The sequence below is a fragment of the Bufo bufo genome, chromosome 5 (assembly GCF_905171765.1).
Source record: "Bufo bufo chromosome 5, aBufBuf1.1, whole genome shotgun sequence".
Lineage (NCBI taxonomy): Eukaryota > Metazoa > Chordata > Amphibia > Anura > Bufonidae > Bufo > Bufo bufo.
The window spans coordinates 216,411,946-216,439,579 of record NC_053393.1 but is presented as its reverse complement, the minus strand read 5'-3'; the positions used below and the strand labels follow the sequence as shown (position 1 = coordinate 216,439,579).

General features: G+C 41.0%; 2 protein-coding genes across 2 annotated transcripts in view; both read right to left on the bottom strand.

The window, feature by feature from the left end:
* CNTNAP2 (contactin associated protein 2) overlaps nucleotides 1–27,634 on the bottom strand; it is a 2,268,074-nt gene that overhangs the window by 174,450 nt on the left and 2,065,990 nt on the right. The window contains exon 16 of the mRNA XM_040431924.1: nucleotides 6,488–6,658. Within this exon, the coding sequence (XP_040287858.1) occupies nucleotides 6,488–6,658 (171 nt within the window). The remainder of the gene's footprint in view (nucleotides 1–6,487; nucleotides 6,659–27,634) is intronic.
* LOC121001043 (carboxymethylenebutenolidase homolog) overlaps nucleotides 1–27,634 on the bottom strand; it is a 921,426-nt gene that overhangs the window by 238,927 nt on the left and 654,865 nt on the right. The window lies entirely within an intron of this gene.

Genomic DNA, 27,634 nt, shown 5'->3' with positions numbered 1-27,634 from the left:
TCAGCCCTGACATGCAGTCCCAGTTAAATAACTACAACTCCCAGCATTGCTCTGGCTCTCCCTTCACTTACCTCTCCTCATGTAGCAGACATCACCACAGCTTCTTCCCAGGAATTCTCTTCACTGCTGAGCCGTCCTCTCCTGCACTGGTCACATGATGGTGACATCATAGCAGGTCCTTTTCAGCTACTCCATTTAGAACTGATCACATGGACTGTGATGTCATCACAGATCCTTTAGCTCTTTCAGGGCATTAGATTCAATTGTATTGCCATCCTGAGGATGGCAACACAGTTGTATCTAGCTGACAGGCAGTATATTCGGGGCTGGGACAAAACATTAGGGGCCCAGGCCCGAATTTTTTAACCTAGCAACGCCCCTGCCTGAAGGTGTCTTGTTCATCTGTACAAACAATTATACGCAAGTACAAACAAGATGGGAATGTCCAGCTATCATATCGCTCAGGAAGGAGACAGGTTCTGTGTCCCAAAGATAAACGTGCTTTGGTCCGACATGTGCATGTTAACGCAAGAACAAAAGCAAAAGACCTTGTGAAGATAACAGCGGAAGCTGTTAAGATTGTGTCAATATCCACAGTGAAGTACTGTATTAACATGGGCTGAAAGGCCACTCAGCCAGGAAGAAGCCATTACTCCAAAAGAAGCATAAAAAAGCCAGAATAATGTTTGCAAATTCCCACAGGAACATAGACCTACATTTTTGGAGACATGTCTTGTGGTCTGCCGTAACTAAAATGAACTTTTTGGCCATAATGACCATCGCTACGTTTGGAGGAAAAAAGGAGAAGCTTGGAAGCCTAAGAACACCATCCCATTTTTGGAGACATGTCCTGTGGTCTGACAAAATGTTACTTTTTTGCCATAATGACCATCGTTACGTTTGGAGGAAAAAGGGAGAAGCTTGGAAGCCTAAGAACACCATTCCAACTGTGAAACACGGGGGTGGCAGCATCATGTTGTGGGGTTGTTTTGCTGCAGGAGGGACTGGTGCACTTCACAAAATAGATGGCATAATGAGGAAAGAAGATTATGTGGAAATACTGAAGCAACATCTCAAGACATCAGCCAGGAAGTTAAAGCTTGGGTGGAAATAGGTCTTCCAAATGGACAATGACCCGAAGCATATTGCCAAACTGGTTACAATGTGGCTTAAGGATAACAAAGTCAATGTTTTGGAGTGGCCATCACAAAGCCCTGATCTCAATCCTATTGAAAATTTATGGGCAAAGCTGAAAAGGCAGGTGCGAGCAAGGGAACCAACAAACATGACTCAGTTACACCAGTTTTGTCAGGAGAAATGGGCCCATATTCCGACTATTAGGAGAAGCTTGTGGAAGGATATCCAAAATGTTTGACCCAAGTCATACAGTTTAAGGGCAATGGTACAAAGTATTAATGAATTGCATGTCAACTTTTGACTTTGCAGAAAGTAATAACAATGCCTTAAAACATTCTCTGTCTCTCATTATTCTGGCATTTGGCAAATAATAATAATTATGGTAATCCTAATTGACCAAAAACAGGAAAGGATTATTCTGATTTCATGTCAGATATTGAGAAAAACATGCATATGTGTCTTTTTATATAGTGTATGTAAACTGCTGGTTTTAACTGTATCTATCTATCTATCTTTACATTTTTTATGCCACGTTTGGAACATCTGTAACCAATGATAAGGTCTAGGCATCACCATGTTCTGGGTGGTGAAGCACCAGTACGAAAAGGTTGAGGAGTGGAGGACTACACTTGTTCATATGAAAAAAAAAAATCCCTGTTTCTGTGTCCCTTCACTTAGAGTAAATTTTCTTCCTAAGTCTTCTTGAAGGGACTTGTACTAGGATCTTTCCAGTCCTAAATAAAGTCACGTTTTAATCCAAAAATTCATCTAATATGTCAGGAGCAGGGGCCGCATCTGCCTTGAGGCCAGATGAGAATCTCACCTCACGCAGAGGCCAACCTGCTTCTGGAGGGAAGGTTGGTAGATTACTATGGGGTATGGCAGCCTATGACCCATCCTACCGTTCAGCCTCATGGATCTCAGGCCACTATGCCTGCAGCCTATGAGGCAGTAGAATGGCACAAGAGGTTGCGATGACATCACCATGACCCGTTTCAGGAGGTTGCAGTGATATCATTATGACTGTCTACGCTGGGGCGTGGCAACACAGGCCCATGGCATGCATTGCAGATGGTGGCAGAAACGAGAGTGAGGTGAGTGTTTTTTTTCGCTTTAACTATTGGGGGCACTACAGAGGGGTGGGGGGATGGAGCATTATGTATACCTGGCACTACAGGGTGCATAATATACTAGCACTACAGTATGAGAGGCTGGAGGAGCATTATATACTGGCACTACAGGGGGAGCATTATATACTGGCACTATGGGGGGTTGAAGGAGCATTATATACTGGCACAAGGGGGGGGTGGAGAAGCATTATATACTGGAGTGGCACTATAGAGGAGCATTATATAATGGCATATGGCACTATGAAGGGAGCATTATGTATATATTGGCACTACAAGGGAAGCAATATTTACTGGAACTACAAGGGGAGAATTATATAATGGCACTACAGGGGGACAGATGAGCTTTACATATACTGCCACTAAGGTAGGGGACGAAAAGCTTTACAAATACTGGCACTACATGGGGGATGGAGGAGCATTATATGGGGAGAGCAGTATATATACTGGCACTTCAGGGGGGCACATTATACATTCTGGATCTACAGGAGGGAGCATTATACATACTGGCACTAAAGGGGGACACTACAGGGAGGCATTATTCATACTGCCACTATAGGGGGCATTATAATACAAGGGACTCTACAGAGGATTTAAAACTACAGGGGGGTATTAGAACTACATGAGGCACAACTAGGAGTGCATTATATATATTGGGAACACGATGATGGCATTATTTGTACTAGGGGCATTCTTATTATTGGGCATAATATAGAGGGCATTGCTACTAATAGAGGCACTCTTGGGGAGCATTGTCACTATTGGGGCACTATTACTAATGAGGGCAGTCTGGAAACACTATAACTATGTGGGGGACTATCTGTATGGCACTTATTTTAGAAGTCTTATCTTTGGGAGTATTGGGGAGCACAGTGGACACAGTATTGGGGGGCAGCAGGATGAAACTGTTGAGGCACCATGAGGAGAAGGGGGATGATCAAAAAGTGAGGAATCTAATATATCTGTGTGGCAAACTCTACAGAGATAAGACATGGCTAAAATGACACATAATGGTGGTCTGCTCCCAGTGGAGAAGTCAAGGAAATAGAACATCTACATCACAGGAGACATCATTGAATGTAAGAGGTACCGTATGTATTGCTGTATTCTCCCATGTGTTTGGTAAGGTGGAATGTAATGCCCATCCAAATATGTCTTTAGCAGTAGGGCTTGGGGGGGCATCTCACTTTTTGCCTCAGGTACAGTAGCAAAAAACCTAGAATCGGCCTTTGTCAGGGGTATTAATATAAGGTCTAGTGAGACACGTCTCTAGCACACTTGGGTGGGGAAGTGGAGAGAGGTGCAGAGGTCTGGAGGTCTAGGAATTGTTTTATAATAAAATATTTATTTACTCTGTTAGAATATGCAAACCTTGACAATCTTTCCATTTGAATACATCTGGGCCTAGGTATTGCTGTTACACACTTATGGTTCCCCCATTTGTTATTTAGAATTCCCTCAGTATTCCCACCTAATGTGTTGAATTATGGTGTAAAGAAGCCACTTGAAGTGCAATTATTTTTTGTTGCTGGCCTGCCACATATCTTGAATCACTCCTCTGTCGGTGTGTACAAGAGGCTCTAGATGGTTCAGTAGGAGTTACTGGGAAGGCGTGTCCACCAGCAATGGACACAAGGAGAATGATCTGAATGGGATCATATATAGCAGAAGGGACCAAAATAATTATCTAACAGCAATATCTAGATAATTTTTTTAATGAATCCAATGAAAACATATTTTTAATGATCTAAAAGAGAAGAAGAAGATTAATATTTATTCGGTCAACAATCCATTTAAGTTACCACAGACAGAATTTGTCATTAAAGCATGATCCAGGTAGCATCTCTGTTGGGACTGACAGAAGAGGACTGACAGAAGACAGAAGAGGAAGATGGAAAGAGTCTGCAGTGAGAACCTATCTTCTGCTTACTACAGCTCCTCCTTCATTGCCTGGATGTGATAGCAATCAGCAGTAGAGTTAAGTATGTTTAATGTCTGTAGCAATATGTGTATTGTTACAATGCTTCACTTTACACATACAGGGAGTGCAGAATTATTAGGTAAGTTGTATTTTTGAGGATTCATTTTATTATTGAACAACAACCATGTTCTCAATGAACCCAAAAAACTCATTAATATCAAAGCTGAATATTTTTGGAAGTAGTTTTTAGTTTGTTTTTAGTTTTAGCTATTTTAGGGGGATATCTGTGTGTGCAGGTGACTATTACTGTGCATAACAAAAAACAAATATATACCCATTTCAATTATTTATTTTTACCAGTGAAACCAATATAACATCTCAACATTCACAAATATACATTTCTGACATTCAAAAACAAAACAAAAACAAATCAGTGACCAATATAGCCACCTTTCTTTGCAAGGACACTCAAAAGCCTACCATCCATGGATTCTGTCAGTGTTTTGATCTGTTCACAATCAACATTGCGTGCAGCAGCAACCACAGCCTCCCAGACACTGTTCAGAGAGGTGTACTGTTTTCCCTCCTTGTAAATCTCACATTTGATGATGGACCACAGGTTCTCAATGGGGTTCAGATCAGGTGAACAAGGAGGCCATGTCATTAGATTTTCTTCTTTTATACCCTTTCTTGCCAGCCACGCTGTGGAGTACTTGGACGCGTGTGATGGAGCATTGTCCTGCATGAAAATCATGTTTTTCTTGAAGGATGCAGACTTCTTCCTGTACCACTGCTTGAAGAAGGTGTCTTCCAGAAACTGGCAGTAGGACTGGGAGTTGAGCTTGACTCCATCCTCAACCCGAAAAGGCCCTACAAGCTCATCTTTGATGATACCAGCCCAAACCAGTACTCCACCTCCACCTTGCTGGCGTCTAAGTCGGACTGGAGCTCTCTGCCCTTTACCAATCCAGCCACGGGCCCATCCATCTGGCCCATCAAGACTCTCATTTCATCAGTCCATAAAACCTTAGAAAAATCAGTCTCGAGATATTTCTTGGCCCAGTCTTGACGTTTCAGCTTGTATGTCTTGTTCAGTGGTGGTCGTCTTTCAGCCTTTCTTACCTTGGCCATGTCTCTGAGTATTGCACACCTTGTGCTTTTGGGCACTCCAGTGATGTTGCAGCTCTGAAATATGGCCAAACTGGTGGCAAGTGGCATCTTGGCAGCTGCACGCTTGACTTTTCTCAGTTCATGGGCAGTTATTTTGCGCCTTGGTTTTTCCACACGCTTCTTGAGACCCTGTTGATTATTTTGAATGAAACGCTTGATTGTTCGATGATCACGCTTCAGAAGCTTTGCAATTTTAAGAGTGCTGCATCCCTCTGCAAGATATCTCACTATTTTTGACTTTTCTGAGCCTGTCAAGTCCTTCTTTTGACCCATTTTGCCAAAGGAAAGGAAGTTGCCTAATAATTATGCACACCTGATATAGGGTGTTGATGTCATTAGACCACACCCCTTCTCATTACAGAGATGCACATCACCTAATATGCTTAATTGGTAGTAGGCTTTCGAGCCTATACAGCTTGGAGTAAGACAACATGCATAAAGAGGATGATGTGGTCAAAATACTTTTATTTTATTTGCCTAATAATTCTGTACAGGGTGTATAGAAGGGAGGGGGAGTGGAAGCAATGCTCTGCTCTTTTTCTGTTGGGGACTGAAGGATGTTCATGGAGGAGGATGTGGAGGAGGCGGATAAGCACCTAGTGTGGGAACCAGACTGACACAAATGTGGAGATGCCAATAGGATCTGGTCTCCTTGCTGTGGTGCTTCTTCGCCACTGCTGAGAAAAACATTGACCTAGTGGGCCATGACAGACATGTCCTGTACCTGCCTTTAACAGCTGCTCTAAGTTCCACAGTGATGTATTCACATCCGGCCCTGAAGTCTCATGGGAGCATGTTCACGTTGTAGAGTGCATGCAGAGACCAAGCTCCCTCGGGTACATCTTCACTTCCTGACCTTCAGCATGAAGGGCAGCGAGTGAAGCCCCTGGGAGCATCAAGGTACAATGGCACCACCCTCGTTGCTCCTAGGGGCTCATTTGCATATTATAAAACATCCATTTTTTTCAAGAATGCAGGCATCTAAGAAGATAGGACCAAGACCCTGATGTCTCAGGTGAGATGGTCTCAGAGTGTGACATATCTGATGACGGAGATCCTTTGAGTCTGCTTGAATCAGGTTAAAAAAATGTCTAGCTAAAGCTCTACATAGGTTTCATGTCAACCAACTTACATTTTAGCTCTATCTTAATGAAGTCGGTGTTTCCTCTGTTTTCCACAAAAACTCCATCAGGGGCAGAAGTTTTAAAGTAGAAAGATATGTCAGCACTGGTCTCTCCTTGGAATGTAGAGAAGTGAAGAAAGGAGTTGGGTGCAATAAAAGAGACCGCATTCCAATAATTTTCTGAAAATTGAAGCAAACAAAAACAAGTCACATTAGATTTAAGGCAAGTTTGACAGAAACACATTCATATACATTCAATTTACTAACTTATATTTATTCTGGTAACTGATTATGAGTCTATTTTACACTGGTCTACAGTATAGCTAGTAGATATGTAAGGCTATACACTATATGGGTGTGTTCACATGACAGATTTTGAAAATCCTCCTACAAACTGAAGGAGAATGGAATCTGCACGTTTCTGCACAGAGTCTGTGGTTTTTGATGTGGTTTGTTGATGCATTTTTAACCAATGGGTGTTTAATACAAATCTGCATTTTTAGTTCGTAGTTTTTGGCATGGATTGCACCAGAAACAGCACAAAAAAAGTGGAAGCTGTTTGACATGTTTTTGGAGCTGGTTTTGGGGCATAAATCAGTGTGAACTGGCCCTATAGATTTTTATTTTTATTCAGTTACTATAGTAGATTAGTTTAACCTATTAATACCCAATACTTCATAGTTAGCGCATGTTCACATTAGTGTTGTCCTAGAATAAATATTGCCTGTTTGTATAATTGAAGAAATGATATTGTAAGCCTAGGCTGAAACAGAAAGCAAAAAAGTTAAAGAAATTACAAAACTTTTCATTTGACAATTGTAATTTTACACTACAGGCTCAACAAATCAGTCTGAAAACCACTCAGATGTAGATGTGTCAGGAAAATGAATGAGTCCAGAGTACTGCGATAGGGTCTTTGCCATAACTCTTTCTTTGCTTAGATTCATAATCTGAATGTAGAACCTTGGACTTCGTTTAGCACCTGTGATGCGTACAAATAATCTTTTATTTCATTGCAAACCAACTGTTCTCATCTGTCCATCTAAAATGCAGCAGCGAGAAGAATAAAAGCAGAGCTCATTTTTGTGTCATTTGTATTTTATGTTGACCTAGCTTGGAAGAAAATATCAATTGGATGCAGAAGCTTTAAATCACCTAAACTTTATCATAAAGTCAACCACAGATGGATGTCATGACTTGTTCAATTTCCGTTTTATGGTAGTTTAAAGTCTGTTTTTAAACGCTCTTGTTTGATTCTCAAAAAGGAAAAAAATAACTATAAAAAGAGCCTGCGAAGATCAAAGCCAAGGTTACCATGTGACACAAATGGGCCATATTATCTCACAAATACACAAAATAGATAACATATAAAGTAGCCCATCTTTACGAAACAATAAAACAAGCCATTTGTTCTAGGTTTATAGGATAACTATATCATCCTCATGATACAACCGAACTTAAAAATTCAATCCATCTCTTGATTATGAGACATATCTTTTCAAATAGTCTACTAACGTAAACTGATATAGTCTATATGGATGCCTTTTAGCTAATATTGAAAAATTAGGCTGTGGGATACTGTTGATCCCCATTAATGAAACCTACATTTTAAAGCAGCTTTTTACGTCACGTTAGGGGCCGTTCACATGGCATATTTTGACAGAGGAATTTGGCATGGATTCTGTGCTCAGTACAGAAACTGCCTCCCATTGTTTTCGGTGGGAGGCCATGATTTATGGCCACCACGGTGCCAAGAAAAGACATGCCCTTTCTTAGTGTAGTCACAGAAAAAAAATATGGCCACATGAATGGCAGCCTGACCTTCTATTGAAAACAATGGGAAGTGATTTCAGAGCTGCCACCTGGAGGTTTTTGGCTCAGAATCTGCTCCCAATTCCACTGTCAATATACTCCATCTGAACGGCCCTTGAATGAACCTGCAGGAATGCCTACAGCAGAAATATGAATGCCTACAGCAGATTAAGGTGGGGGGCACAATGTAAGGGTTAAAAAATCTAATCTTTGAAAAACCAATAGCAACTAAACTCCAGGTAGTTATGTAGGTGCCAGGATATGATTTGCATTGCTGAGGGATCATTGTCACACAGGTACAGACTTTCACTGTGTTACAGGCTCCCGTTGTAATCTGGACCAATGGCGGCCAATGCTGAACTCAACGTTGTATAAATAGTAGTGATGAGCGGGAGGTGCCATATTCGATTTCGATTCGCTAGAATATTTGTCTCATATTTGTCAAAATCGAATATTCGTCATTATTCTAGTTATCGCGATTAATATACGATTTAACTAATCACGTATTACGATTTTAACTTAACCGCTTCACGTCCGCCCATAGGATATAAACGTCCTATGGGTGGACGTCTATTTCTGAACGGACGTTTTAAAACGTCCTTTCAGAAATCGCAGCTGCACGCTAATCATGCAGCTGCTGATCGGGTTGCCCGCTGTCAGTGACAGCAGGGCAACCCTAAGACAAGGCAGGGACAGTGCCCAGGTGTCCCTGCCTTCTAGATCGCTGCAGACACAGCGCTCACCGAGCGCTGTGTCTGCAGAGAAGGAAGCGCTGTGCGCTTCCTGTTCCGGCCCGGCGGTCATGTGACCGCCGTGACCGGAGTGTGCAGGAGCTGTGTGAGGTCTCTCAGAGACCTCGATCAGCCCTGCTGTGAGGCTGTACAGCGCAGGATTGCTGCTGTACAGCCTCTATAGGGGTGCATTTGTCCTGTAACTGGGGCTACTATGTCAGCCCCAGCTCAGGAGAAATCAACTGTGAAAAAAAAAAAGTGAAGTAAATGTCCCCCAGAGGTCTTGTATGACCTTATGGGGGACGAAAAGTGTAAAATAAAAAAAATAAAAATAAAAGGTTGAAAATAAAAAAATAAAAAAAAGTTTCACATGTAAAAAAAAAAAAGTCCCCAAGTAAGGAATGAAAAAAAAAAATTTAAAATAGAAAAAATAAAAAAAAGTATACATATTAGGTATTGCCACGTCCGTAAAAACCAGCTCTATAAAAATATCACATGACCTAACCCCTCGGATGAACACCGTAAAAAAAAAAAAAAAAAAACCTGTCAAAACAAGCAATTTTTGTCATCTTGCATCACAAAAAGTGCAACACCAAGTGATCAAAAACGCGTATGTCCCACAAAATAGTACCAATAAAACCGTCACCTCATCCCGCAAAAAATGAGCCCCTACATAAGAAAATCTCTCAAAAAATAAAAAAACTATAGCTCTTAGAACATGGAGACACTAAAACATCATTTTTTTGGTTTCAAAAATGCTATTATTGTGTTAAAGTGAAACAAATAAAAAAAAGTATACATATTAGGTATTGCCGCGTCCGTAAAAACCAGCTCTATAAAAATATCACATGACCTAACCCCTCGGGTGAACACCGTAAAAAAAAAAAAAAAAAAAACTGTGTCAAAACAAGCAATTGTTGTCACCTTGCATCACAGAAGGTGCAACACCAAGTGATCAAAAACGCGTATGTGCCACAAAATGGTACCAATAAAACCGTCACCTCATCCTGCAAAAAATGAGCCCCCACATAAGAAAATCTCTCAAAAAATAAAAAAACTATAGCTCTCAGAACATGGACACATTAAAACATAATTTTTTGGTTTCAAAAATGCTATTATTGTGTAAAACTTTAATAAATGAGAAAAAGTATACATATTAGGTATCGCCACGTCCGTAACAATCTGCTCTATAAAAATGTCACTTGACTGAACCCCTCAGGTGAACGCTGTAAAAATAAATAAATAGAAACTGTGCTAAAACAACCAATTTTTTGGTCACCTTGCCCCATAAAGTGTTATAATGAATGATCAAAAAATCATATGTACCCAAAAATAGTACTAATAAAACTGGCACCTTATCCCCTAGTTTCCAAAATGGGGTCACTTCTTGGGAGTTTCTACTGTAAGGGTGCATCAGGGGGCTTCAAATGGGACATGGCATCTAAAAACCATGTGGAGTTCCTTTTCTTCTGCGCCCTGCCGTGTGCCCATACAGCAGTTTATGACCACATGTGGGGTGTTTCTGTAAACCGCAGAATCTGGGTAATAAATATTGAGTTTTGTTTGGCTGTTAACCATCGATGTGTTAAAGAAAAAAATTGATTAAAATGGAAAATCTGCCAAAAAAGTGAAATTTAAAAATTTGATCTCCATTTTCCTTTAATTCTTGTGGAACGCCTAAAGGGTTAACAAAGTTTGTAAAATCGGTTTTGAATACCTTGAGGGGTGTAGTTTCTACAATGGGGTCATTTATGGGGGTATCCACTATGTAAGCCCCACAAAGTGACTTCAGACCTGAACTGGTCCTTATAAAGTGGGTTTTGGCAATTTTCTTATAAATTTGAAGAATTGCTTCTAAACTTCTAAGCCTTCCAAAGTCCTAAAAAAATAAAATGACATTTCCAAAATGATGCCAACATAAAGTAGACATATGGGGAATGTTAAATAATAAATATTTTATGAGGTATCACTTTCTGTTTTAAAAGCAGAGAAATAGAAATTTAGAAAATTGCGAATTTTTCTAATTTTTGGGTAAATTTGGGATTTTTTCATAAATAAAGGTGAAATATTTTGACTCAAATTTATGATTATCATGAAGTACAATGTGTCACGAGAAAACAATCTCTGAATGACTTAGATAAATAAAGGCGTTCCAAAGTTATTACCACATAAAGTGAGATAGGTCAGTTTTGCAAAATTTGGCCTGGTCAGGAAGGGGGCAAATGGCCCAGATGGGAAGTGGTTAAGGTAACTTTCCTATTGGTTTGATATCTGGAATTAGCAAAGATCACGAATATGACGAATGTATTCGTCATATTCCTCAAAACGAAGTTAACGAAATATTCTCCATCTTCATTTTAGCTCCATATTCGTCAACTTCGCTAATTCTAGCAATCAAATAGGAAAGTTGACTACAGAGACAGCTGTGTTTAATTCGCTATGCGATTATATTACTTAAATTTTTTTTTTATAAATAGAATAATTATAATACTTGATAATTATTATAATTATTCTATTTATTTAAAAAAAAAGCAAAGTAATATAAATCGCATAGCGAATTAAACACAGCTGTCTCTATACTCAACTTTCCTATTTGATTGCTAGAATTAGCGAAGTTGACGAATATGGAGCTAAAACGAAGATGGAGAATATTTCGTTATCTTCGTTTTGAGGAATATGACGAATACATTCGTCCTATTCGTCATCTTCGCTAATTCTACCAAGCCATCCATAGGAAACCAGGTCTAAGTTGAAATCGCAATGCGATTACTTCAAGTTATATTAATTGCATTGCGATTTCAACTTAATTCTCACATCCGACAGTACATTCTAGTATGGAGGCGTTCCCATGGTGATGGGGACGCTCCATGAGCACGGAAGTCGGCAGAAGCGGCAACGGGCACTGACTGGAGCAGCCAGGAATCCTCAGGACAGGTAAGAACTACTTTTGGGAAGTGGGAAAGAAAAAAATATAACAATAAAAAAATTAAATAAACGAATATTCGAAATAGCTAATTTATAGCACTATATTCGAAATATTCGCGAATTAGCAAAGTGCCGATATTCTCAAAAAAAAAATCGCTATTCGAATATTCGCGCTCAACACTAATAAATACTGTAAACAAGTTTTCTAAAGCTTTTTAACTGATGACCTATCCCCTGGTGCCTTCTGATCAGCTGATCGGTGGGGGTCCCAGGTGTCAGACCCTACCGATCAGATAATGATGAACTATCCAGAGAAGCTGAAGGTAGCTGAAGTCATCCTGCAGTGAGTTGCTAAGCATGCATGTGTAGCATAGGTGTAGAGGAAGTTTCTGGCACATATGTCGAATATAACCATAAGCCAATGGGGTGGCATGTGTAGGCATACCTTTTTTGTTTTTTTACTGTATAGGAAAGTGCAGCAGACTGTGCTTTCAAATACAGTGGGATGCTACAAAATAAGCATATCATGAGTTTTTTCTTGCATTGTGCCAATAGCAAATGTATACCAATGTATGGCTACACAGTGGCATATGTTGGAGTCACTGTATATGTCGGGGAATACTGCAGACGTGAATAGAACAGACACTGAAGCACATCAACAGCATTTTACTTTTTGGCTGTGGGGCAGCTACAACTTAGGCTACTTTCACATTAGCGTTTTCAATTCCGCTATTGAGATCCGTCATAAGATCTCAATAGCAGAAAAAAACGCTTCAGTTTTGTCCCATTCATTGTCAATGGGGACAAAACTGAACTGAATTAAATGGAATGCCCCAAAATGCATTCCGTTCTGTTTGGTTGCGTCCCCATCGCTGCAAGCAGCGTTTTTCTGTCCACGATGTGGTGCGGAGCAAGATGGATCCGTCCTGACACACAATGTAAGTCAATGTAGAAGGATCTGTTTTCTCTGACACAATAGAAAACAGATCCGTCCGCCATTGACTTTCAATGGTGTTCAAGACGGATCCGTCATGGCTATATAAGACATAATACAACCGGATCCGTTCATGACGGATGCAGGCGGTTGTATTGTTGTAACATAAGCGTTTTTGCAGATCCATGACGGAGCCGTGAAAGTAGCCTTATTCTTTTTAGATGAACAAATATTAATATGGTAAGTTATTTATTTAGTTTGCTTAGTTTAGTTTGGTGGCCTATCCTTTGTATAAGCTATTTATGTTTGATTGGTGGGGATATGACTGTGAGAGTTTTACCCCTTTAATGTAAATACAGGTTGAAAGGATGTACTACAAATTGATCGTATTTAGTTGGTGCTGCCACAGAAGCAATTTCCACCACAAAAGTTTAAAAAATAAAATAAAAAATGTTTATTTTACATACACTACGAATTTCGTGTGTAGACAGCACACTTTGTCAGCTCTACAATACAAAGACAAGATCTATTTGCAGTACCTCCCTTCAAAGTATACTCACCTGAAACTCTTGCTCTTTTCGCGGATGGATTGTTGGCAGTAGCCCTGCATGGGACAATTTCTAGTAAGGCGCTTATGGATGTTGTGCATCTCTGCACAATCCAAAAAGATGAGTGTGAAAAACTCTACTCCAGAACAGGGTCACTACAAAGGGTTAACTGATGTAATGTTATATTGCTAAGCTAAATGTGATTTGTTAAATTTGTGTACCTAATAGCATTGTACGGACAATTAAAGGTTAACACTTTGGCTTATCCTGCTACGTTTCTGCCCCCTGGTTAGTCAGTGGTGAAGTCTGCTCTTAGCTGTGGTACAGTGAAGTCCTACATGCGCAAACTCCTCAGAGCTAGGCCTGAGCTCAAAGAACCTTCATGTCTGAGACTTCTACTGCCAAGGAAGCTTACTTTATTATCAAAAGTGCTCCAGAGAGAAGAAAATTAGAAGGTTCAAAATCTACAAGGCCCCGCAGTGGTGTCAGATGGCAAGGCATTAGGCACGTTAATGGCTCAGAGACTTTGCTGCTGTGAGAGGGAACATTGCTAATACATCCTTCCACACTTTAAGACGGTTGGCTGCCCATATCTTATATCTTCACCCCTCCGCCTATGAAATTCAGAAATGGTTAACAAGTACATCATTGCATACCTATGGTTCTATTGAGAGACTTTAGAAAGTAAAAGAGAAGGAGTACTACAACCTCCATCATTGCTGCTGCTCATACAGTGATCTGTATGCTTTGAAGCTGTGCCTTGTTATTGTCAGATATACTACTACTTCTATTCTGCACTTTAGTAAAGAGAGAGAGACTTATTTATTGATACCAACTGGTCTAGTTACTGACTCTACCATCCTCCGGTCACTTCATCCACTCTCCTGCCTTGTGCCCAAACACCTAACACCAAAGGCACCCCTTTCATCACCAGGCAGGAGCCCCGAGTCCAGGGAGTGCCCTGAGGAAAGAAAGGGTGCTCCCTCCAGTCACTACATGGCCCTAGGGAGCACCAGTGTGAAGATTGCACCATGATCCGTGAGTACTGCTACTACCCTAATAGCACCTACCACTCCCATCCTCCACATACACACACACCCCGGCAGGTTACTGCAAGTGCATCTGCACAACTTGTCTTCTTTTCCTATTACAGTCGATCTGTTTCTACCTGTCTCCCTTTTAAACCTTTTCAATCAAGCATTGTTTACATAGGCACATACCATAGGTTTACTTGTCCAGCTTTTATACCTGGTACTGCAGCTTGTCTCATTCACTTCAATCAGATGAGCTACAGTACCAGTGCCATTGCTTGTACACACAAGCCTATGTAAAGAAGAGCTCTGCATCCCTTACATTGTGCTGATGAGTGAGGGTCCCGGAGGTAGAACTCCCCACTGATCAAACAGTGATTTCAGTGATACCGCATCAGTGTTAAAGGGATTCTGTCACCTCGTTTTAGCTTATAGAGCTGCGGACATGCACGGCTAGATCGCCGCTAGCATGTCCGCAATACACCTGTCCTATAGCGCTGTGTCCTTTTATTGTGTTTAAAAAATTATTTTAGAGATATGTAAATGAGCCTGGTAAGGTGCCCAAGGGGCTGTACTAACCTTCTTGGTGCCCAGTCACGCCCCCCTGTGAAGGAGCCCAGCACCGCCTGTGTCCTCCGAATCTCCTCCTTTCTTCACAGTTAGATTGCCGTAATCTCGCGATGCGCGAGCTCGCACATGCGCAGTTCCTTCCCTGAGGCTGATGCCAGCACAGGAAAGGAACACTATACCGGCATTGCAATCTAATTGTGAGCAAGGAGGAGATTCGGAGGACGCAGGCGGTGCTGGGCTCCTTCACAGGGGTGCGTGGCTGGGCTCCAAGAAGGTTAGCACAGCCCCTTGGGCACCTTACCAGGATCATTTACATATCTATAAAATCATTTTTTAAACACAATAAAAGGACACCGCTTTATGGGACAGGTGTATTGCGGACATGCTAGAGGTGATCTAGCCGTGCATGTCCGCAGCTCTATAAGCTAAAACGAGGTGAGAAAATCCCTTTAATGTCCCATCGTACCCCTTTAAGCCAATTAATGGAAAAAGTATTTATGTATTTTAAAAACTTGGAGGTGAGTAAAAAAAAACAAAAAACAATACTGGGGGTCATTTATCAAAGACCATCGTTTTACACCAGTCTCTGATAGTCCCTGTGCTGCCAAAAGATGCACCTAATTTATGACACGGTGCACGCCTCGTCATATATTAGGCACATCCTCTGGTTTTCGTGCTCCTAGACAATGAAATCTACTCTAGTCTCTGACTGGAGTGTATTTCAGTTGTCATTTAAGCCTGGAGCAAGCATAAATGTTAGTGAATTTGCTGGTGCCTATGGCCCGGCCCCTGCTTTCCCCTAGGACAGCATAAAAACATAGTGTGCGCCCAAACATAGGCACACAGGCATTTGAAAAGTCGCATTACATCTAAAACTGCCATAAGAGGCCATGATAAATGACCTCCACTCAACTTTGACATCTGCTGTGTTTCCTAGATATACAGTTCTTATGCACATGAATCCTGGAAGCGCTTTCATTTGCTGCACCTGCCTATTCAATGTGACAGAATATGAGGAAACCTAACGAGAAAGAAATCAACAAATAGGCATAAAAGCCAAAGAAATATGCAGCCATAAACGCTGAGTGCTGTATCTCTGGGAATGAAGGAATAGAAATTCACACTTCACACTAATTAATCAGTGGAGCAATATCAATGTATCAATTATATGTTAGTTTATTGTGACAGGTATAGCTGATGCCCTGGGTCTAGTTAAAAGGAAAATAAGGCAGCATGCATTCGGCATAAGCAAAATAAAGCAGCATGTAATTGATACCTTGATTCTCTTGCACTGATTAATTAGTAGAGAGGTTTCTCATTTGCTTTTTGTCCCACTCACCAGATGCTTACAGTAGATCTGCTGTGAATAAAATGTATTGCTCTCTCTATTACTCTTTTATGAAATCAAAGAAACATTTGTTGTACAGTTGGAAAATATTTAAAATTGCTTAATCTAGTAATATTAGGATAGCTTCACACTAGTGCTAGACACCTGCCGGAGATGTTTGGATCCAGCATTGACAGACGCTACCTGATACATGCTAGCCCCATTAACTATAATGGGAACAGGAGGAGTTCCAGCCGTAACGTGGCAAAACATGCCTTGAATCGTCCGGACAAAAACGTCTTTCGGCCGATTCTCGACATACTAGCCGGGTTGCAGCCGGATCTCCGCTGGTCCCCATTATAGATAATGGGGCTGGAGAGCAACGCAGTACCTTAAGGCAATGGCACAATGCAGAGAAAACCTGCTGGAACAACCTGCCAAATATAAAAACACTAGTGTGAAACTGGCCTATGTGTATGTGGCCTGAAGCTTAGGTACTGCTAAAAGCTGTCAGGGTGCTGCCACACCTTCAGGTTTTCTTATTCCATTTTAGAAGCAAAAATCTGACCTGGATCATAAAAGGAGGAAACATATTAAGGGCAGATACAACTCTTTTTGGAATCCCTTCTTGGTTTCAACTTCAAAACCAGCATCAAAAACCAGAATGTGTGGCAGTACCCTCATTTACCCATTCATTATAGCTAGTGACATAATACCACCAGGAAGTAAAGCAAGTGATGCTCCAATTTTTTCTGGGCAAGCCACGTATACATAGAGAGAAATTTTCATTGTGCAAATAAATGCTGCGTAGTTTAGTAGAAAGCATACAAAATAAATGGCTGTGTGTAGAAATCATTAATACAAAAATATATTAGAGAACTCATCAAAAGGGTTGCCAGAGGATATATATTTTTAATTGTTGTAGGGATTCGCTCTGGTAGTTAGGACTAGCGGATGCAGTATAGATGCAAAGTACACAGTTCTTGAATCAAACAGCGGTGTTTATTCACACATTGGTGTATAACAAAATGCAGATAAGGTGTATCACAAAACTCAGGTGGCTTGGTGTTTGTTCACACACAAGGAAAGTCCATAAACAATAAAAGTCACCTTTTCTGCTCGGTGTTAATTCACACCCTGTTAGCAGTTCAGCCTCATCAAGTCCATAGGCCTTAGTCCTCCAGCACAGCTCAAACCTCAAATCCCAGCACAGCCCTCAGTTCGCAGCACACAGACTCCCGAGCTCCACTGTCACCCACCCAGCACTTTGACTACTCCCAGTAAGAGCTGTCCCGGATCAGCTATAACAGCCATGCTAAATCTTTAGGTGTCAATTAGCAGTAGCTGCTGCTGACACATAAAATACCGGCTCTTACTTCACCGAGGCCAGGAACCTCTGTGACACATAGCTTCCATCCACGATGATTTCAGGTACCGTCTTACATTGTACAGAAATGGTCAATGTAAATAAAATAAATAACAAATCTGCCCCTTCAGGTTCTGGGAAGATGGCTTTGTACCATAGCCCTGTCAACTCCTTACCACTATTATACATTATGTTCAGTACAAATACTGCACCATGTCTGTTGGAAGAAGTAGCCACATTAGAATGGTGTATGGAGCTATGTAAGGATAGTATGGAAAAGAGGGATAGAAATAATAATTCTGCATAATTCAGCCGCTTTAGATACAATCTGCCCAGAGGGCAATTATCAAAACTGTGGTTGATTATGATTTATTTTATTCCCATTGTTTCACTAAAGCTTTACCGACCAACATTTTTTTTATTGTAGCAGTGTTTCATGCAGTTAACAAGGCTAGGACCTTAAAGGATACAGCATTATACAATAATTCTCTCTTTCTTGATGGTTCCATGTTGCATTCAGTGCAATGTAAAAAGTTAACAGGTGTCTTTACAATGTATATTCTACCAAAAAATGGGTAAAAAATAAAATAAAAGATTTGGATTCATCAAGTCAAAGTCCTAACCTTAACCCAGTAGAAATGTTGCAAGAAGATCTGAAGCGAGCAGTTTATGGTAGAAAATCCACCAACATAACAGAGATAAGGCTGTTTTGTGTGGCAGAATGGGCTAAAATTCCTCCAAGCTGATGTTCAGAACTAATCAACAATTGAAACGTTGCCGTTATTGCTGCACAAAGGGTTCACAATTGATACAAAGGTTTACATACTTTTGCCACTCACAGGCATGTTATATTGGATAATTTTCATCAATAAATAAATGACCAAGCGTAATATGTTTGGCTCATTTGTTTGATTTCGTTTCCTTGATTTACTATTAGGATTGTAGTTTTACATAGGTCATATTTAGACAGAAATATAGAAAACCTGAAGGATTCACAAACTTTCAAGCACGACTGTATAAAGATAGCACATAGTGCAGCTTCCTTTATTTTTGAAACTATGAAAGGCTGATGTAGCTGCACTTTAATGGTGGCTTAATGATGTTTGAAGACCCGAACACTTCCTCATCGGCATCAGCTTTGCGAAAACAGATAGACTTGTGCAGGAGTCAATGTCAATACAATAACTCAATAGCACAAATAATATACAATTGGCAGAAGACATTTTAAATTACACTAAAATAAATTTCCTAAAGAGCTACTTAAAGTGAAAAGTATAGCTTTGTACACAGTTTGGGGTTTCCTGATCATCAAAATAAACTTTACTTCAGTACAGTCTTCCATTATGGAGATTTTTTCCATTTAAGAGAAAATTATTATGTTCTCATGTGCTTACATAATACAAAAAGTTTAACTTTAGGTGGAAATTATGAGGAAGGCCCTGAAAACTAGGAAATCTGTCACCACATCTCAGAAATGGTCTAAGCATTGTGTTTCAGTGGCACTCCTGTTTAAGAGTCTTTTTGAAAGCACATGCTATATACTCTTTTTGTGCCCTGCCAGCCTGATTGGCTGAGGATAGGTTTACACTAGCATTTAAAAACTCTAGCAGGCTGTTTTTCTAGCCAATTCTCGGCATATTTGTGGGGATGCGGTTAGATCTCAATCAGTCCCCATTATAGTTAATGGGGCTGATGGGCATTCAGGCAACTTCCAACAATGCCAGACCCAGGGAGCTCCGGCAGGCTGTTCACTCTCTATTGAGTGATTAGGCCTCTTCCTAGGCCAAGTCACATAGCCTAGGAACAGCTCAGTCCCATTCAAATAAATGGGGCGGAGCTGCAATACCAAGTACAGGCGCTATCCAATGGACGGTGCTGTGCTTGGTAAGTTCTGAGGTGGCTTCCTTACACAGCTGATCGTCGTGGGTGCCAGGAGTTGGACCCTCGCCGATCTCATATTGATACCCTATCCTGAGGATAGGCCATCAGTGTAAAAATCCTGGAGAACCCTTTTGAGAATAGAAACATAGAATGTGTCGGCAGATAAGAACCATTTGGCCAATATCATCAATAGAGAATGATGCATGAATTAGGCATCTTACATAAAGTTTCTACAAGAGTGCATTTGACATTTATAAAAGACACAGGTGATGTGGGTGGAAATCATTCTATGACAGCAGGGAAACCAAATAATGATCAGTCATAGATTATTTATTCAGTAGCGCCCCTTGATCTTTGCTTTATGTACTTTTCGGAAACTGTTGCCTGTTAATGACAGTAATCATAGATATTTAGCATTACTTTTGAAAGTAAAGCAGTTTCCTGAACTAGTTTATTTTTCTTTCCTTAAGAAATAAGATTACACAGCACACAGCGGATATAAATTATTGCCATCAAAGGAGCTACTCTCAATACATTGACTTTTGGCTCCTCTTGCAGCAATAGTGCTGATTTTTAGCTTTCAAAAAAAGAACGTTAGTTTCAGGATTAGGAAATCTGCTGACCACCCACCGCTTTGAAAGCTGTAATAAGCCTTCAGAATCCCAGTGTTCTCTAAACAGATACTTGCCTGGTCCCAAATGGATGTTTAACCTAGATGCTCACTGTTAAGGTGACATATCCTGGCAACAAAGGTCTGTTCTTAAAAGACATGTTCGGCTTGTAGTTGAGCACTGCTGATAATAATAACAATAATAATGCCAGTCAATGAATAGATTCATAGCTACTTTCAAATCTCCTAGGAGGTTATTATATGAATAAGACTGGAGGGTTTTGTATTAAAGTTAATGGGGACACAGTAGGTAGAATTCATCAAAAAGGTACTGTCTGTTTTCCAGCAGAAGACACAAAGAACATTTGCTTTCTGGCTGGTAAATAATTAAACAGTATTATGCCTTTTCCCAGTTGGCAAACACGGATTATTTGGATAGATAAACACTCTTGACTTTGCTCTTTGTGATTTACATATGTACAAAAAGTATCTTTAAGCTACAGGAATAAATCTTTCATCCATTGAAATGCCATCCATGTATCATCCAAACAGGCAAAATATGTAGATTCCCCTGGTTTGCTCCATTTCATACGCATTGAATGATCCTCCTGTCACCTTAAATACTTATTTAGTTATGTATAAGAATATAAAAGTAGTTCTATTTGTACCTAGAGAGCTATTCTCTGGAGACTGTTGATGTCTAGTACATGATTGTCACTTTGTACTAATGGAGATTGCACCACAGGATTATGGAGGCTATTTATGTGACTGAGCTTGGAAATGATGCCTCTACAGAGTAAATGTACTAGGGCAGCCTTGAGGTTTTGAGATGCACTTTGCAAAAGGTGGTAAATGTGTCTTCTTCTTAGAAGTTCTTCTTTTAACATGAAGGTAGCATGATAAAAAGGTCAAGATTCAATCCATGACTATTGAAGTTCTTTTTCTTTTTACCTCACTGTGTGCACACTATAGGGCAATCAGATATCAAAATATCTCTGTACAATAGAGCACCCCAAAACACAATTTATTTAGCATTGCAGTAAAGGGTCCCATAAAAATTCCCTCCAGTTACATTTTTTAAGCTGTATTTCCCTCTTGTACCTCAATTCTGCCCAAAGTATGCAACTTGAACCTTGAAAAAGAGTTAAGCAACTGTACAATTAATCTTCATCAAAAGCCTCTGACCATTTAGGTCTACAGCTCCTTACCAGTCTCCATGGTTAAAGACTACAAGCAAACTGGCAAGTGCACATCAAAAGTGGAACTATGAAGTGTAAGGAATTCTCCTGTTCTTCACCAGGCTGTTTGGACTTGACCGATTGGATCCTCAGGTCATCAAGCTCAGAGCTCAGAGTACTGTAGTCACTGATTGGATGTTGGACCCAGAGAGTACTTAGATGAAACCGTAGGTCCTAACTACTGTAGAAGATGAACAGATAGCAACAATCCAGAAAAGAGCAAACAAAGGCAAAGTCAGAATTCAGGCTAGAAGTCAAATCCAGGGAAAACACGGAAAAGTGACAAGGACAAGACATTAAGCAAAATCTAGTAAGAGAGAAGAGTCTAAACAGGGGCCTTCAGTATGGATATATAGCAGGCTACATGCAGTGACACCGATACCGTATCTTGCTAGTTAAAATAAGCAGCCGGATTTGGTATGTATCCCATTGTCAGGCCAATAGGATTATTGGCTTAGTGACAACAGTGATGAACATTCAGTCACCATGGCAGTATGACACACATGTCAGCAAGGAAGAGAAGTACTAGAACATGTAGAGGTATGTAACTTAATCCCTCTGTAGTCTGATCCTATTGCTGTATTCACTTTCATCTGTCTTCAAAAGGTTAACAAAACGTAGGGGACAGATGTAAAACTAGTTTCACACTAGTGTTAAAATCTTTCAGCAGGCTGTCCCTGCAGAGGAGCAGCCTGCCAGAGTTCATCGTAGAGCTGGATACTGTCTGCACTGCCAAAGCCTAATGACTATAATGGAACCCGGCGAGGATCTGGCTTATTTCCGGAATTAGTTCCAGCTACAAGCACCGCTTTTTGTCTGGACAAATCCCAGCACTACGGCTGGAAATGGGCTGGACCCCCCACTGGATCCCATTATAGTCGATGGGGCCTGGCGGCACTCCAGCCATTTCCGGATATGCTGGATACGATGAACTCCAGCAGGCTGTTCCTCTGCCGGAACAGCCTGCCAGAAAATTTTAACACTAGTGTGAAACTAGCCTATGAGAGTGTGACTGCAGAATCTGACTACAAAGTGCTGTAGACATAAAATAGGAGGATATTTGAAATCAAGACTATTTGCAAAGATGGGGCAGTAAAAAGAAATTGGTTGCAAAGATGGACATATTGTACCACATTGTTTAACTCTTGAAATTGGAAGCAGAATCATTAAATGCATTTGGATTCCATCGTATTCACAAACATCACACACACTGTCTGTGATAAGGTCTCTCAATGCTTTCTATCCAGACCTTTAACCCTTGTTCCAGTAATTCCCCCAAAGAGCATGAGATGTGGCTTAAAGGGGTTGTCTCACTTCAGCAACAGCCAACACTTCAATCGAGTAGTGGTGGCCATGCTTGCACACTATAGAAAAAGCGTTGGGACCATGGGAGCTTGCGTAGGCATGCATGTACAGCAGCTGCTCTACTGGCCATCTCATATCTGCACTGCAGCAGTGGCCATTGATATTGATGCTTTATAATTAATTGTTAAATCCTGGAGAACCACTTTATCAGATATTAAATCCATACTTTTTTTTAATTAATACTGTATATGGATATATCTAATAAACCGGTGATAATCTATCAGCTCTAGTACACATTTTCCTTACAATTAGTATGGAAAACCTATTAAGATTTGGCAACTGTTATTTAATTGAAGGGGTTTCTCATGAAGACAACCCATTTTTTTAAATCATGTCTAAGCCCACTTGCCCTTGACCTTCTCTTGTGACTGTTCAAATGACTTGCCGTCACATAATGCATGGATAGGCAGGAAGTCCCAGAGCACAGGAGCTGCATCAAGAAGGTGATCCCCCCACTATGATGTCCAAAGCCCTTTATAAGTCAACCAAATTACCTAATGAATTAATAAATTTACTGATGACAGGATACAGGCAGTGCTACATATATGTGTATAGATATATCATGTTACAATGCCTAGCTTAGTGGTAGCATTGTGTAAAAGGGTCTGCTCCTCAATTATTGATGACATCCTCCCTGTCAATTTAGGCAATGGTACACAACAACATCAAGATACCATTTGACCACTGCTTAATGAATGGGCCTCACACTTATATGGTCGTGCAGCCCACACTTCATCTAATTTATTTTCCTTATAAAGGCACACATTTATTAATGGAGAAATGAACCCATAGTGTTGCACCTAATATATTAAAGAGGACCTTTCACCGATCCTGACATTGTGAACTAAGTATCATGACATATACAGCGGCGCCCAGGGATCTCACTGCACTTACTATCATCCCTGGGCGCAGCTCCGTTCTCCCGTTATGCCCTCCGGTATCTTCGGTCACAAAGTTATGGTAGGCGGAGATTTCAGTCACTAAGTTATGGTAGGCGGAGTCTGTCCTTGTTCTGCTGTAGCGCTGGCCAATCGCAGCGCAGAGCTCACAGCCTGGGAGAAAAAAACCTCCCAGGCTGTGAGCTCTGCGCTGCGATTGGCCAGCGCTACAGCCTTGGAGAAGGAGACGCCCGCAGAACAAGGGCAGACTCCGTCTACTATAACCAAGTCCCCGAACATACCGGAGGACATAACGGAAGAACGGAGCGGCGCCCAGGGATGATAGTAAGTGCAGTGAGATCCCCGGGCGCCGCTGTATATGTCACAATACTTAGTTCACAATGTCAGGATCGGTGAAAGGTCCCATTTAAGTTGCATGGTCAATCTCCTCTAACCTTGATTCTGAAACCTCCATGGTTTTGCATCTGTACAAAGGTTTTCGCAAAACCCTTATAAATTATAACAGAAGGGGATGACAGCATTCTTTAAACTTAGTCATTTCTTATCTATTTTTATCTGAAATGAGCCATCAGTGAATGGAGTATTGGCATCCCTTGAAGGTTGCCCGTCAGCGCTGCAATGGTCCATTTCAGTAGAAAAAAAATACATCTCTACATAAATAGGAATTAAATACTTTGTTTTACTGATGGGACCGAAAAAAACTATATTTCTAAATATAAAATTTAACAAAGTGGTGCTTTAGTAACCAATCTCATCATAATATGAGTGAACCACTAGATGGCACCATGAGCTTATTCTGTGCTTCTAAGCCAGACTCCCATCGTGGTGCAGGATTAATTCTTCACACAGTTCTATTTACTGCTCACTTTGACCTGAGATTTAAGTCAAACATAGAAGAAAAAAACAACAACACACAACTAAGAGGTTTAATAATTTGACATTAGCAACACTGGCTGGCTTTCACTAGACACCTTTCCTGATGTGCACAGATGTGCACAGTAATATATTTTCATTCAGTTAAGTGCTTTAATCAGCAGGTTATATACATTAGTACAAATGTTTTCACCTTTTATCGTTCAGATGCACTTAAAAAAATAATTCTAATTGCTGACTTAGAGCAGAGAGTCCATCCGTCTTGTTAATACATTCATAGCCACGTTTTACCAAGTACTAAGCAATGATAAGGTTGTTGTAGGTGAACCTACAGTTGTCTTAGGCAAATACATACATAGTAGTTGCATAAAATATTACTATAGTACCACAGTGATCTGTTAACAGAGTAGCTCATAGGAAGCCTGTTTCTCAGCAGCCTTACAAATATGCTGGAATACAAATTAGAAACAAAAATTTAATAGCTGACTGCTAGTTATGAAATTGAATAATATACACTGCTCAAAAAAATAAAGGGAACACTTAAACAACACAATGTAACTCCAAGTCAATCACACTTCTGTGAAATCAAACTGTCCACTTAGGAAGCAACACTGAGTGACAATCAATTTCACATGCTGTTGTGCAAATGGGATAGACAACAGGTGGAAATTATTGGCAATTAGCAAGACACCCCCAATAAAGGAGTGGTTCTGCAGGTGGTAACCACAGACCACTTCTCAGTTCCTATGCTTCCTGGCTGATGTTTTGGTCACTTTTGAATGCTGGCGATGCTTTCACTCTAGTGGTAGCATGAGACGGAGTCTACAACCCACACAAGTGGCTCAGGTAGTGCAGCTTATCCAGGATGGCACATCAATGCGAGCTGTGGCAAGAAGGTTTGCTGTGTCTGTCAGCGTAGTGTCCAGAGCATGGAGGCGCTACCAGGAGACAGGCCAGTACATCAGGAGACGTGGAGGAGGCCGTAGGAGGGCAACAACCCAGCAGCAGGACCGCTACCTCTGCCTTTGTGCAAGGAGGAACAGGAGGAGCACTGCCAGAGCCCTGCAAAATGACCTCCAGCAGGCCACAAATGTGCATGTGTCTGCTCAAACGGTCATAAACAGACTCCATGAGGGTGATATGAGGGCCCGACGTCCACAGGTGGGGGTTGTGCTTACAGCCCAACACTGTGCAGGACGTTTGGCATTTGCAGAGAACACCAAGATTGGCAAATTCGCCACTGGCGCCCTGTGCTCTTCACAGATGAAAGCCGTTTCACACTGAGCACATGTGACAAACGTTACAGAGTCTGGAGACGCCGTGGAGAACGTTCTGCTGCCTGCAACATCCTCCAGCATGACCGGTTTGGCATTGGGTCAGTAATGGTGTGGGGTGGCATTTCTTTGGAGGGCCGCACAGCCCTCCATGTGCTCGCCAGAGGTAGCCTGACTGCCATTAGGTACCGAGATGAGATCCTCAGACCCCTTGTGAGACCATATGCTGGTGCGGTTGGCCCTGGGTTCCTCCTAATGCAAGGCAATGCTAGACCTCATGTGGCTGGAGTGTGTCAGCAGTTCCTGCAAGACGAAGGCATTAATGCTATGGACTGGCCCGCTCGTTCCCCAGACCTGAATCCAATTGAGCACATCTGGGACATCATGTCTCGCTCTATCCACCAACGTCACGTTGCACCACAGACTGTCCAGGAGTTGGCAGATGCTTTAGTCCAGGTCTGGGAGGAGATCCCTCAGGAGACCGTCCGCCACCTCATCAGGAGCATGCACAGGCATTGTAGGGAGGTCAAACAGGCACGTGGAGGCCACACACACTACTGAGCCTCATTTTGATTTAACTTGTTTTAAGGACATTACATCAAAGTTGGATCAGCCTGTAGTGTGTTTTTCCACTTTAATTTTGAGTGTGACTCCAAATCCAGACCTCCATGGGTTAAAAAATTTGATTTCCATTTTTTTATTTTTGTGTGATTTTGTTGTCAGCACATTCAACTATGTAAAGAACAAAGTATTTCAGAAGAATATTTAATTAATTCAGATCTAAGATGTGTTATTTTTGTGTTCCCTTTATTTTTTTGAGCAGTGTATAAGGTTTTACCAACTTCATTGCAGTACAGTGTAAATGATCCCTTTGAACAATGGTTTTTGCAGTTGATAGCATGTTTTGCAGGACTTCTGCTATTACCCTTGCTTTTTTTATGATTTATTACCTCTTTTAGGATTTAGTGTTGTGCTCTTGGAGTTATCTTAACAAGTGTCCTGCATTTTCTCCATCTGTAGGTATTTTGAAGTGCACCCGAGTTTTTAGTAATGCTTTTGTATCCTTTTCCAACATTTTCTGTCTCCATAACATGTCTTTTGAGGTTTTCGGAAATTTGTTTGCTTTGAAGCAAGGTCCACATTAAGGCTTAGTTCACACTTCAGGGATTTGGTCAGTGATTGGGAACCAAAACATGGACTGGAGGCTGCATAGAGAGAGTATAATAGAAAAATTTGCACCTGTTCTGTGTTTTTGACATGCACCTGGTTTTGGCTCAAAGTCAATTATGGAAATGACTGATCAAATTGCTGAAGTCTGAACTAGGCCTAACCTGTCTTTTTTGAGATGAAAAGATTCTCCAGATCAAAATGCTGCCACCACCAGCTTGTGTTCTTCCATCAATGGTTGCAGGGTGTTTGTTCTCTCAACTGACACACCAATGTCCATCCGTTTGATGAAGCAGAAAATGTGACTCATCAGAGAAGGCAACCCTCAGACTAAGTCCAGTTTCGGTACTAGCGCAAAAATTGAAGCCATTTCTGCCAATGCAACTTCGTTAGCAGAGGCTCAGAGACCATACATCTGCTTCAGAACACTATACGCAGTAGGGTTCACTGAACTGTTGTTTTAGACACAAGTCTGGTAGCTCCCTGATTCATTTTGGCGGTGAGCTGCTCCAATATAGAGTGTTCGTCTGCCATCGCGCACCTTCACAGCAGACATCTACCTCTCACCTTAATGGTACATGGTACTCTGAAATTTCCATGTAGCT